We start from the raw sequence: 13,510 nt of genomic DNA on the forward strand, positions 1-13,510 counted from the left end.
CATTCAGTTAATAAATTCCTTACATTTTTCCCTTCCAGACTGTTTTTTAAAAAATTGATAGAAGAAATCTGGCACTAGCTTTGAGTTACAGAGTATTTGCCTGTATGTTCTTTCATCATCTTATGTGTGTTTTTCCTTTCAAGTTTAGGATTTCGCTCCTTTTGCATAAGAATCAAATTTTATTTCTCTGTACACATTGAATAAATTTTCACCACTGTGTTCTTTGCTTTGTTAAAGTATAGTACTATCTCTACCATCAGTTTAATTCATGAATGAATGTTAATCTCTCCCTGAATTTTTTCTAATTCCGTCTGTTTTGTTGTAATGCAATAAAAGACTTATAATACTACAGATATAGCTATGTATTTTTAATGCACAAGGTAAATTCTTTCTTCTTATAAAAAGAAAGTTTGAACCTTCATAAGTCAAATTTTAAAGTTTAAATTTAAAATTTTTTTCAGCTTCAATCACTACTATGAAATTTTTATTAAATGCACCGATTTTCTGTTTTTCTTTGGGGAAAGTTGGACTTTTTAGATAATCCAGTACTTTCAAAAGTACATTTATTCACGTATTCAGGATATTTAATTTCTTGATTTTCAAACTTTACATTTCCTCTAAATGTGTCATATATTTTTTTGGTTAATTTCTGTATATTTTTTAGTTTTCTTCTCATTGTGTATAATCCATTTTCATTAGAATTAGTTGGTTGAAAATGTCATACATCCATCTTTTATCTGACACATTTATTTTACTTTTCTTTGACTCTGTTTCTCTACCAGGAAGATAATCATATCATCTGGATATCATCACATTTTGAATGATTATTATTCTCTGAAATTCCTTTTATCTTTTAACCCTATACAAGCCTGTCAGTGCTACATTACAGGAGCAAATTCCTGTTTTTCTCCGAAGTGGCAGGAACACATGAGAAGTTTCTCTGTCTATTATGCAGCTTTGTGAACATGTTTATATACCAACACAGACTTTCTCAATTCGGGATGACCTCATTAATTTCTACTGTTTCAAAAATTCGTTTTAAAAAATCTTGTACACCACATAGGTGTTAACATTCACAGTTTTATGAATAGTAATTCTCAGGGAAACTAATAAATCAGTTTCAGGTTTTTTTCTTTGTGTAATCATATGAAAAACTGATCTACACTTTCCTTATATTTTTCTCAGCTGTTTTTGAATTAAAGTTAAACAAGGCTTATGAAATGAGCGGTCAGATTCAATTTTTTACTTTTAAATTTTTATAACAAGTTACAGAAAAAAGTAATTATTTTTTTCCTTTAAGAAATTTTACAGCTTTTAAAAGTTCTAAAAGTTTGGCTATTTTGGAAAGTTAGTTTTCATTTTGCCATTTCATTCACATTACTTAGTAAAGCAAATATATTATTCATGAGCTGTGTTTCTTCTTACATTTACTTTGACGATGTCCCATTTTCTAAGAATTCATTTCTATCTGCATTCTAAAGCACATTAATGTGGCTTTTTTAATGATTTGTAGTCTCTCAGATTTCTTCTGATCTTTACAATTGCTTTATTTCTTGGCGCTACTTCTTTTTACCTTTAAAAATATTTCTTATAATTACTTGCATTCCCTATTCTGGTCATTTTAATGAAGAAGTGGTTTATTGGTCACTTTTTATTGACTGTAGTTGATGTATGATCTGCCTTACATCTTCCTTTCTCAATTTATTGTAAATTTCAATTTTATAGCAGACAATTTTTCTACCTCTTCCAAAAATTATAGGCATACGACTGTAGTTTTTTAGATGTTGATTTACTTTCTGAGATTTTGTTTGTTTTGTACAGCTTCAAAGTAATAGTATCTGCAATTTATAAAAGTAATAGTATCTTACAATTTATCTGGGTGTTTATTGTCATTTTTAAAAAATTTCAAAGTTTCTGTGCACCTTAAACATTAAAAATGGAAACAAAATTTTACAAAGATATAGTAAAAGATGACAATTTATCTTCATCTTAAAAAGCAAGAGAACATAGTTTTAAAAGGCTGCCTGCTAGATATGATGTTCTTCATAGTTTTGTATACAATTTAGAAAAAATATTTTTCTTTGCAGCATAAGAGAAACAATTTTTAGAATTTGGAGTCTCTTTAAAGAAATACTGCTCACTGACTGAGAAAGTAACTACTAATATGGAAAAGAAGAAAGCAGCAAAATATTATGACATCGAATTGAAATCACAAGCATCAATGTATATCCTACGCTATTACAGAATTATACAACTGTGATTTTGGTGTGTGTATAGATTGAGAACCCTTTGGAAAAGGATCAGGCCTCTGAGTTGGAGCAGGTAAATAAAACGATCAGCTTGTAAGCCCTTGTGTTTCACAAAGTAAGGAGGGACTGCAAATTGATGGGAACTCATCAAGAGAACTAGATGTATCTTATCTGGAAGAAACACAGTCTGTATCTGGAAGAAATGCAACAGTCAACTTTAAAACAACTTTTCCCCTAAGAAGCCTGAGATAAGAAAAGAATAAACATCAATATGAGATGGTATTATTAGCTGATTTTTTTCATAATATTCTAGTCAGGAAGAATTTTTCTCAATTAATTATTTTGTGTTTTATGTGCTCTCCACTTTATCTTCTCTGTAAGAAAACAGGCCTGAAAAAATTTAACTTGAACAAAATCAGACATTGTTTAACTAAAATACATTTCTTAAATATATGACATATTTAAGAAGTGTTTTAAGTAATCTATGGTTTTAACTATTTTGTAAATATTAATGTATAGGATACTTACTTGTCAGAAATATTTAAATTTATTCCATATGAAATTAATGGTAACTTAATAGCTGACATTTCAAATATTTTTAGATTTCAAGGTTTGAAAGAATAAAGCAAAGACATCATCAAACTTTATTATATTCTCAGTTAATTTCAAGTCATCTATTTTACCAAAATACTTAATATAATTCTTATGATAAAAACATAAACCATATATATATGTATATATTATCTCACACATATACTTTTTAAAATATACTTCTTACAGATAAATTGTTTCCTATTTTTTCTGAGGCAAATTCTAGCTATGCAGTTTAGGCTGGCCTCAAACTCTACAGAGCCTGGCTTGGCCTTGAACTCATGGTCATACTCCTGCCTCAGTTTTTCAAATGCTGGGGTTACAGGCATGTGCCATCATGCCTGGCACAAATAAGAATTGCATCAGTATAAAGTTACAGTCTAAAGCTTGATCTGATATACAAGAACCATCTATGCAGGACAGTCACAAAAGAGAGAACAAAATATTTTGTCACAGTATTGTTCAATTGTAAATCATTAAATAAATTATTCTATAAACTGTAATGTAAAATACAGCTAGCTCAACAGAAAAAAAAAAAACATGAAAATGTACTCCGTGGAGAGTAGTGTATGAGATTTAAATTATATTGTAGTATGGCTTAATGTCTAACAGAAATTTAAGTTTTACATATACCTGTTTGCCTTCTATTAATGAAAGAGAAGCAGGAGCAAAAACTGTATAAATGAGCACATAAATGCAGCCTCTCTGGAAAATCTCTTATTGAGGTCACTATAAATTTATTTCCTTATAAAATTGCCCGCCTTTCCTAAATTCCACTTCAATTTATTATGGTGTTTGACACTGTCGACCTCCCACTTCTTTAAATCCATTTTTTAGCTAAAGTAGTGCAGACTTCCTTATCTCAGCTCTCCTTTGAATGATTTTTCTTCCTTTTTCTACTCTTTTAACTCTTTCATTGCCAGAGATTTTTTTTTCTTTCATGATTCTTTACTGGGCCTTACCATTCACTGTTGCCAAATTATTGTGTGCACTGATTTTATAATTATTATTATGATGATTTCAAGTTTCACCTCCTATGTTGAATGCCTCTGGAAACGCTCACAGAATATTTCAGTGACATTTCATTATGATTAAACTGTAAAAAGTCTTTTGGCTAAGATATTTTTCTTTAATGGTTTCCTGTTCCTAATCAGTGCAGTGAATATGTATCAAACTCCAAAAGTAGGAGTTATGAAATCACTGTCATCTATATCAAATATGGCACAGAAATCGTATTTCCTTCTGTAGTTGAGTTTGCTGTTGCACAGACATACTTTCAGAGTCAACATTGTTATTACCCAACAACAACAAAACACTCCTTTTCCTCAAAACCACATTTGACCCAACAGCATCTGTACCATTTCCAGGAAGTTCCTGTGCTCCTGCTCTCCTTTGTGCATTCTCCAAAGTGTATAACCTTCCAAATCTCAGTCAATGGCAGTGAGGAATAAAAGTCAGCATGTAAACACCATGCAGGCAATTTAGAAAAATATCAATAAAAGTCACATAACAATGCTGAGTTAATAGTCTTGCATAGTCACATTACTAATAGCAGTCCAAGGCCATATGTGACGCATGGTCTTTAGGTCTAACATGACTGCTTCAAAAGTTCTTGGATCACAGGGATGAAGCAAAGTCCTTTATTTGTCCCTTCTTATGATCAATCTTATTTTCTCTTTTCTAAGGACAATTCTATAAATCACACATACCAAATTCTAGGCTGAGGTTGAAATAATAAGGAAGCTGACCTACAACAGCACTCTTCAAAACATTTCTGTTCATCTCTTTATGTTCGTGTAGTCCTCATTTTATACCTGGGTTAACTGCAGCAGTTTCACAGATCATTAACTCGTTTATGCGGATCTGTCTTTCATACATTTATAAAAGCGGCACCATATTTCAAAGGCAACTTTTACATTATGATAGCCTGTTTCACTTGTTAAAAGCATGACTTCTATACTCATATTGCCTGGGTTTGAATTCTATTTTCATCAATTGTTGAGTGTATAACTGGCACAAAATTCTTAATTTCTCTGTCCTCTTTTTTCTATTCTACAAAAATGATTAGAAAATTGAGAATTTCTTTTGCCTTCAAGACATGCACACAATTCAAACAGAACCTGGAATGTAATCAATACAATATGAGCTAAAATTATTGTTATTGTTATTGTCATTCATTATTCTTATCTTCCTCAAAGACCTACACTGACTTCTAATCATATATAATATTTCAAATCTAATCTTTATTACTCATTTTTAAGATCTAACATAGTAAATTCGGCCCTATTTTTTTGGTTTATTTCCTCCAACTTCTAATATGGACTTTCCAAGTTTCAGCAGACCATTATTGGTGTAATTTCCACAAACACTAATTCTTTAGTTTTCCATTTTGCCATGTTACTCTCACTATCTAAAAAAAAGCACCCCATTTCCTTTATACTAGGCTGGCATTATTTCCAATACATTTTCTCTGAGAATTTTTCAAAATACTATCCTAAATGCTACTCATTGTGCCTATATCTTACACATAAAATCACAGTTCATATATCTCAGTTTCCAGTTACTTGGAAATATAGTTCTTTTATATGTGCTATTCTAAATTTCATAAGAATTTTGGAAGCTCAGTAGAAAAAAGACCCATCATATTTTATAATATTTATACATCATAAACATGGACCAATACTACTGGGTGTTTGAGGAATACCTGTTTTAAGAAGTATACAGAAATATCCTTTCCTTAGTGGTGAAAATCAATATTAGATATAAATATGATATTAAAATAATATTCAAATAACAAAGAAAATGAACCAAAACATGTCAGCTTCTCTAATAACATATAGTTTATATTAACATTTGTTGTAATGTTACTATAAGCTATAAAAAACTATAATAAACTACTTAGTAAGAAATTTAGTTCATGGAAGATATTACAAAATGAAAACATGAGTTATGCTCTCTTATCATAGATAATCTATATGAATATATAACCAGCACAAAGAATCAATATAGGTAATCCTCATTTAATGACAGAGTTATGTGCCTGCACATAGGGCATTAAATGACTTGGTTGCTACAAGAAGAATAGTATATAGTATTTACATTATAATATTCAGAACAGAAATGGTCAAAGGAAAATTCAACTTGATGATTTTGCCTTTATTTTCACATTTCTTATATGTAGTACTGCAATGTATAACAACATTATTTTATGAAACTGTACTGCACAATCAGTAAAAATGACAGTACTATGTAAACAAGGTATACTGTACAAAGAATACATTAACACTCTATAAATAAGCTGTAGAGAACTATACAAAAAAGTTAGTTCTAATCCCAAGTGCTAAGGCTTATGTCTGGTCAAAGATCTGAAGAGTTGTTAAACAAGGAAAACATTAGATGAGAAATACCTATACTACATGCATACAGCAGGATAAATTACTCATAAGAGTAAATCCTTTCCACTGTATTTCATAGAGGTTATGTGTTATTAAATACATTATTCCAATACTACTTAAAGAATCAATTATTTACTGCTCTTGGTGCACTATAAAGAACATTAATATACAGAGGGCAGAATGTGGGAAAATTCATCAATTAATATTAACTTATGAGTTAGAAATGTCAGTGTGATAATGCACAGTATGGCAAGTATACATAGCCAAACATACATTTCACAAAAATGGAAATACTTGAATGTTTTCCTCATGAAAAATAATAAATGTTTGGGAACAAATAGGCTTAAAGTTACTTGAACATGAGACAATATTATTAGACAATGTATGCATGCATTAGAACCACACATATACCACTACTATACATAATTTTTACTGTATCAGTTAAAACATCAAAAAATTAATTTTTTAAAGTATGAAAATAATAAACTAAGAAAAATTTCACTTAATCACCATTTATTTAATCACTATTCATTCTACTGAATTCATTCTACTAAAACTAAAATAGGAACTTGTCAGCTTTTCTCCATTCATTTTGTGGTAGATCACTGACTTGGTGACTACAAAAATATTTTATGTATAGCAATTGATATTATAGTGTTTATTATTATATAACTGTAGTCAAAGAATATTTTGGATGAATATGTTGACTAAATTATTTTAATAGTCATATTTTACACATTTTTATTGAAAATTACTCTTCAGATTTTCCCCAATATGTTTTATTCTTAGCAAGTTTATGACATTTTCTGACATTAAAACAGATGATTTGTTTTTCATCTCTTGGTAAATATTGCACTGAAGATTTTATGTCAAAATTTCATCAGAAATAAATAATTCTTCACACAATTTGTGAACTAATTATTCACAAGTAAAAGAAGTAAAACGTATTTTCTCAGTATATGCTAATAGGTATGACCTACTAAGCTAGAATGCATTATTTTCAGGATGTCACTAATTTTTAAACAAAAAATAGTTTCCATGTCTTTGGTAGGTAATGAACTCTATCTCTCACAAAAGAAAAGTTTTAAAACCCTGCTGTTTTAGAAAACTAAATCAATAAGTAACATTACCACTAATATTTTATAAATAATATTAATAATATTTTGTAAAAAGAATAGTATTCCACGGTGAAAAATTTGTTTATTCTTTTGAAAATTCAGAAATGTGAAAACCTGCTTTTTAAGCTAAAATATCTATTTTATTGTATATTTTGATAATATAAAAGGATAATTAAAGACATGGGCTATTGGAACCAGGCTGACATGATCTGAACTCTGATTCTGTTTCTACATATAGTGAAAAAATCAATAATCTTATGTAAGTCAAAGACTCTTTCTTTTAAAGTACAATTATTCATCACAATATAGGTAAAATAATCTGTGAAGGAAAGAATACTAAGAAATCGTATATGTTAAATTGAATACGAAATCTGTAGAGAGCATGAAAATAGAATAAAACACATTTTGAAAGCCTCAATATTCAGTAAATTAAACATGTTTCCTTTGGTCCCCATCAAATATCAATGTTTTATTCTCTAAATTTCCATTTCTCATAGATTCATTGCATGGTTCTTCAAAATACTGCAACTAATATATGTTTATATATTCACAAAGATTCACAAGCCCTCCTTCATCCTTCTATATGGATTTTTTTATCCTAAGATGAGATTGGTTGAGTTTATGCTGTGTAACTTTCTTCACTGATTATATTTATATAAAATATATGAATAATACTGTTTCTAAATAAGCACGTATTTCCTATTCAGTATGCTCATGCAATATTTTTCCTTTTATGTATTCCTAATCATGTATTTTTAGTAGACAAAATTTTAGTAGACACAATTAGCAATCACTAATGGTGGAGAAATTTTCAAAAGCTGAGTCATATTTCAATATATCTCAATGTTAAAACAAAGAAGGCACTAAAAATACCTTACTTTTTGAACTACTGAAAATTCAGCAATCTGAATGTTAATATTGATTTTGTCAGTTTAATTTTCCTCAAATGATAATCTTGAAAACAGAAAACCTATTTATTTGTCAAATATCCTCTATGCTTGATTTTGGACATTTGCATTACAAAATTTTGGTTCTCTTGCTGATAACCAATTCTCCTGGTTTATTTCCGAGAAATCTGTATTTATCTTAGAATTTCTGTGAGGTATAAAAAAATGTGTGACTTCCGAAACTTGATTGTCTCACCTGCAAAAGTATAGTGAAGTGTTATCTTAAGTATGACTAGCCTTTCAGAATTTTCTAGTTAAAAAAAAAAACTAGTATTAAATTAGTGTCTCTATACAGGCATAATATTTCTTGATGGATTGATAATTGTAACATCCATAAAGTTGTAAATACATGCATAACATAAAATATATACAGAATATAATCAAATTATTTCATGTGATTTTTTAATGGGAAAAATTATTCATTAGAAATTTATTTGAAAATTTTGAATGATGACATAATTAATTTGAATTAGAAATATATATGAACTTCATGAATGGTTAGCAATTTCTTATATAAGAAATTAATTTGGTATATCTTTCCTGAAGGAGCTGTACATCTTTATACAGTACACATAATTTCATTTATATTATGTGAAATTTATATTATTCTTAGATTTTTCAGTGCTAATGACTGCAATACTATATATATTTTGCCCGTAAATAATGTGCATCTACATTAAGAGAATATTTTATTAAAATAATAAAAAGAAAAATTTTCAAATGCATTATGTTATTTGTTACTCACATTGTGACTATTTGTTTTAAACCAATAACTAATTATACATAAATTTTTCATAGTGTAAAAGGATAAAAAGTATGATGAAGTATATGTACCTGCAATTATTCAAAGCAACACCTACTCTTTGCAGACACCACATATTTTTATACACCTTAGTATTTCTTTAAGTTAGTACTCAAGTTTTATGAAACCTATAGTGCTATTTACAAAATTAACTGGGATGCCATTAATGACTTTAATGCCAATAACTTTAAAATTCTTGGTTTTTAACTTCAACAAAGTAAAAATTTAAAATTATCAATCATAAACAACCAAGTAAACAAGTCCGTATTTTCTTTTTATTGATCACAGGATTACTTTTACAAGCTTTTCCTTAGTGAAATCTGAAATAATTCTCTGCTTGATTCTTAAGCTGCTCTTCAATATCCCTCCACCTATTTATGAATAAAATGAAAAATGTATAAAACATTATTTAAGTTATACAGATAAATTTTCAATGTAATGTCAGTCAATATGTGCTAAATATATAAAATATTCAAAATATCAAAATGATATAAATAAGCAATATACACTCATTTTAGAATATTACAAAACAGGAGGAAATTTTTTCTTACTCATTGCAGTATACGAAACTCTTTGCATGAGTAAATACACCATGTAGAGTATAGCAGCATGTAATAAATTTATAATGAAAATGATGTGAAATATGAGTGTGGTAGAATTCCTAAATATACTGTTCATAAACATTTCAAACAAGGAAAAAATCAAATTAGTGTGAATTAAACATGAATACATAATATAAATTACATACATTACTTTCATGAAGAAATGAACCTTTCATAGGTTAATAAACTTTCCAGTTGACTTTTCTTAAAGTAATACAAAATTATGTGAGAAATGTATGAGTTAAGAAAAAGTACACTTCTCAACAATTAATCAGTGGCACCTTGATTAGTTTTATTAGTCTGCTTTATTTACATATAATCATACACAAATTAAAATTTTTATTACAAAATAAGAGTGGGACGCAGGAGTATAGCTTAAAAGCACAGACGAGCTTAAGAAGCACTAGGTCTTGAGTTTGATCCCTCATGCAAAAAAAACCCAAAAATCAAGAATAGCTTTTATTCTGAAGAACACAATAAAATATTTCTCTAGAAAATCGGTAAGGGTGATTTGCTCATTTGCCAAAAATATTACAAAATTGTGATGGTTATTGTAGAGTCAACTTAAAAAAAATTCCTACCAGATTATTTAGCCCAATTTTAGATGTGTCTGGGTGATCCTCTTGTAAAAGAGGAAAGAACCACCTGCAGATGTGTGCCAGGAATCAATTGACTTGTAGCGTACATGGAAGGGGAAAGATGAAAGAAATATTGATTTAGTTTCTTCCAAGAAACTCATCTTGCAATCACCTTTGGACACCTCCAGGCTTCCTGAACAGACTCTTCAGCCTTCTGCGCCAGACTCTTTGGCTTTCCGATATTGGCCTGCACTTGACCATCATGAGCTTCAGAGCTTATGTTAAATCTGTTCCATTACTGATTCCTAACTGATAGAAATATCAAGTATTTCTCCTAAATGTAATGACTGTTTGTTAATCACTGTTTTGAAAACAATAATTTTATAACAATATTTGAAAAATAAAAATAAATAATACAATACTAGAAGTCTAGTAGTAGTAAGCCAAAAGTTTTGTCCAAAGGTGCCCTTGATTAATTGTTAAATGCCACATGTTGTTTGGCTAGCATTTCAAGGTACTGACTTTTTTCAGTGCCCAGGTTGTCACAGCTTGCATATAAGGGTGTGTGTGTGTGTGTGTGTATTTGTGTGTGTTGTATATGTGTGTATATAAAACCCAGACAATACCATTTAATATTAAGAATATAGTGAAGGGAATAATATTGAAAATATTTCCATTCTGAGATAATTTATCCTTTTATCAATTCATTAGTTTTTTTATCAATTCATACATCAAAGTATAGAATCTAGATCTAATCTTACAACATATAGTCATTGATCAGTATTTTCAGGATTCTTTTCAGTAATCCAGGGGGTACTACAGTAATTCTGAAGGTGTTCAAATTCCTTATATATAACTGGAATTTATCAACTTATGTATTCTAGTCTTCTTTAAGAGTGCATTTTAAATCATTTCCTGATTACTAGATTAATTATCAATTCTAATGTAATGTAATAATTAAAGATCCCCACTATATTTTAGAAAATATTGAAAAGAAAAATGTACATGTTAATTACCAAAATAGTTCTTATCAAAAACTCTTTTAATCTATACTTAATTGAATCTATAGCTATGGAAGCAATGGCATGGAAACCATATTTAATTCACCTATTTAACAAAATTAGTATGTAAATTAAATTTAAATTATTTTATCAAACAAATCACATTAGAAAAACTAAGTATGAAATCACTTCAAATTTAATGAATTTTCAGAAATCAACTCAATGAAAATCAATGTAAATTTAATATCTAGTTAAAGTAATCTGAGATTGTTAACATGAGGAATGTTTGTGATATTTGCTTTCAAATATAATTTCCGTGGCAATAATACTGGTACACCACAAATGAGTTTCTAGTAAATTTAAAAGAAAGATGTCAATATCAATTTTGATATTACTGTTAAGTTTTGTAGTTGAAACCTACTATACAGGCTATAAGTTGACTATCTTTAAATTTTCACTAATATCGGTCATTTCAAATTTGAAATATGCTTCTATATTACAGTTTTTTTTAACATGGCTTTGTTGTGCATCACAAAAATGGGAGTAGTACAGTTTTTGTCTATAGATAATCACAATAAGAATTTTATATTTCTTTTATTTTTAATAAAATGAATAAAAATGATGTTATAGCTTTTGCACCCCAAATGTGTAAAAGCAACAACCGAAGTGTTAGATGTTTTAGAAACGTCTATCCTTATTTCTGTAATTATATAGTATTCTGCAATCTATATAACATTTTTCACCTTGAAACATGGAAATGCATATATCCAGTTAAAATAGATCACTATACCTATGTGCAGGTATCTTTCTGTTCCCAACAATCAGAATAACATCACAGAGTTGTTGTTGTTTCAGGTAACTTTCCATTTTTCTGAAGGTTTGTTCAGCATGGTGAACGGCTTGGTAGAATTCTTCAGAACTGCTGGAGTCCAAATCACTCTGAGGTGTCAGTGAATGGCTGGTTGTTGACAGCCTGTAAAAAACATACACAAAAAAGATTTTGTTTCTGAAAGGTATGGATTTTCCACATGTAGATTTCTTTAAATTTACCATTTGTCTTTATTAGTTACCAGATGACAAAATCAGGTAACACAAGTCTAAAAATTTTAATTTACTTCAAAGTATTTTCTCTAAGAATAAATAAATGAAATGCAAATTTTATTTCTTGTGTCAAGAAAATATTTCAGTATACACTGTATTTATGTTAATTTAATAAACCTGAAAAAGACATATGCACAGTTAACTTTTAGCATATTTATTGTGAAATTAACAATGAAATTATAGTGGGTTTTAAAAAAAGACATGGTATATTTAAACAATGGGATTTTGCAACAATATGGATGAACTTTAAGAATATTATTCTACTGAAATTACTAGGGCTCAGATAGTCAAACAATCCATCGCCTTCCTCATGTAAGGAATCTAAAATCATTCATTTCATAGAAATAGAAGGCAGAATGTTGGTCACCAGGAGCTAGAGAACAGAGGAGGGAGGTAAGAAAGGGAAAAGGTTGATCCACAGGTATAAAATGATAGTAAGACAGGAGGAAAATGTTCTGGTCCTCTGTTGTTGAATAGGGTGAGTATAGTCAACAAAGAAAGTATTTTCTATTTCAAAATAGTTATTTGATAGGGTTTTGAGTATTTTATCACAAAGAATTAATAAACATGTTGATAGATATGCTAAATATCCTGATCTCTCTGTAAGTGCGTATATATGTATGAAAACTACACATTGTTACCCTATAGACTCACACAGTTATATACTAACAGGATATTAACTTAAAGATGACCAACAACTAAAAAGTCACAGGATAATTGAAATCAAAATTTTACTTCTTAATTTAGAAGTAAATGAGTATTTAGAAATCCCTAAAAGACAAAAGCAAATAAAAAGAAATGTTCTCTAACTTATTTCATTAGGCAAAAACATTGTATTAATACAAAATTTGACAAGTATATTGTATAGAAGAAAAATTACAGGTCATTCTACTTGTTTAGCATATTGCTGTGAATCTCAAGCACAATATTAGCAACTGAAACCAAAATTATGACTAGAAAATGGAAATTAATCTTAACTAAATTGAACTTAATTAAAAATCACCTTTTAATTTTATAAAGATCTAATACATTTATTTTGCAAGCACATACACATTACTTAATTGAAAATTTTTCCTCTTTGAATTTCAGAATGCAGTCCATTAAAAATATTTCTGAGAAATACTTG

The 13,510-nt window shown here is 28.8% G+C and overlaps 1 protein-coding gene across 2 annotated transcripts in view; it reads right to left on the reverse strand.

Annotated features, from left to right (window-relative positions):
• Positions 1-13,510, reverse strand: part of Klhl1 (kelch like family member 1) — a 382,405-nt gene that overhangs the window by 235,823 nt on the left and 133,072 nt on the right. For both annotated transcript variants that reach the window (XM_063246827.1, XM_063246826.1), the window contains exon 2: positions 12,074-12,256. In XM_063246827.1, coding sequence (XP_063102897.1) covers positions 12,074-12,256 — 183 coding nt within the window. The remainder of the gene's footprint in view (positions 1-12,073; positions 12,257-13,510) is intronic.

This window comes from Cavia porcellus, unplaced genomic scaffold, assembly GCF_034190915.1.
Source record: "Cavia porcellus strain 051 isolate PalLab524CR breed Dunkin Hartley unplaced genomic scaffold, mCavPor4.1 scaffold_4, whole genome shotgun sequence".
NCBI classification, from domain to species: domain Eukaryota; kingdom Metazoa; phylum Chordata; class Mammalia; order Rodentia; family Caviidae; genus Cavia; species Cavia porcellus.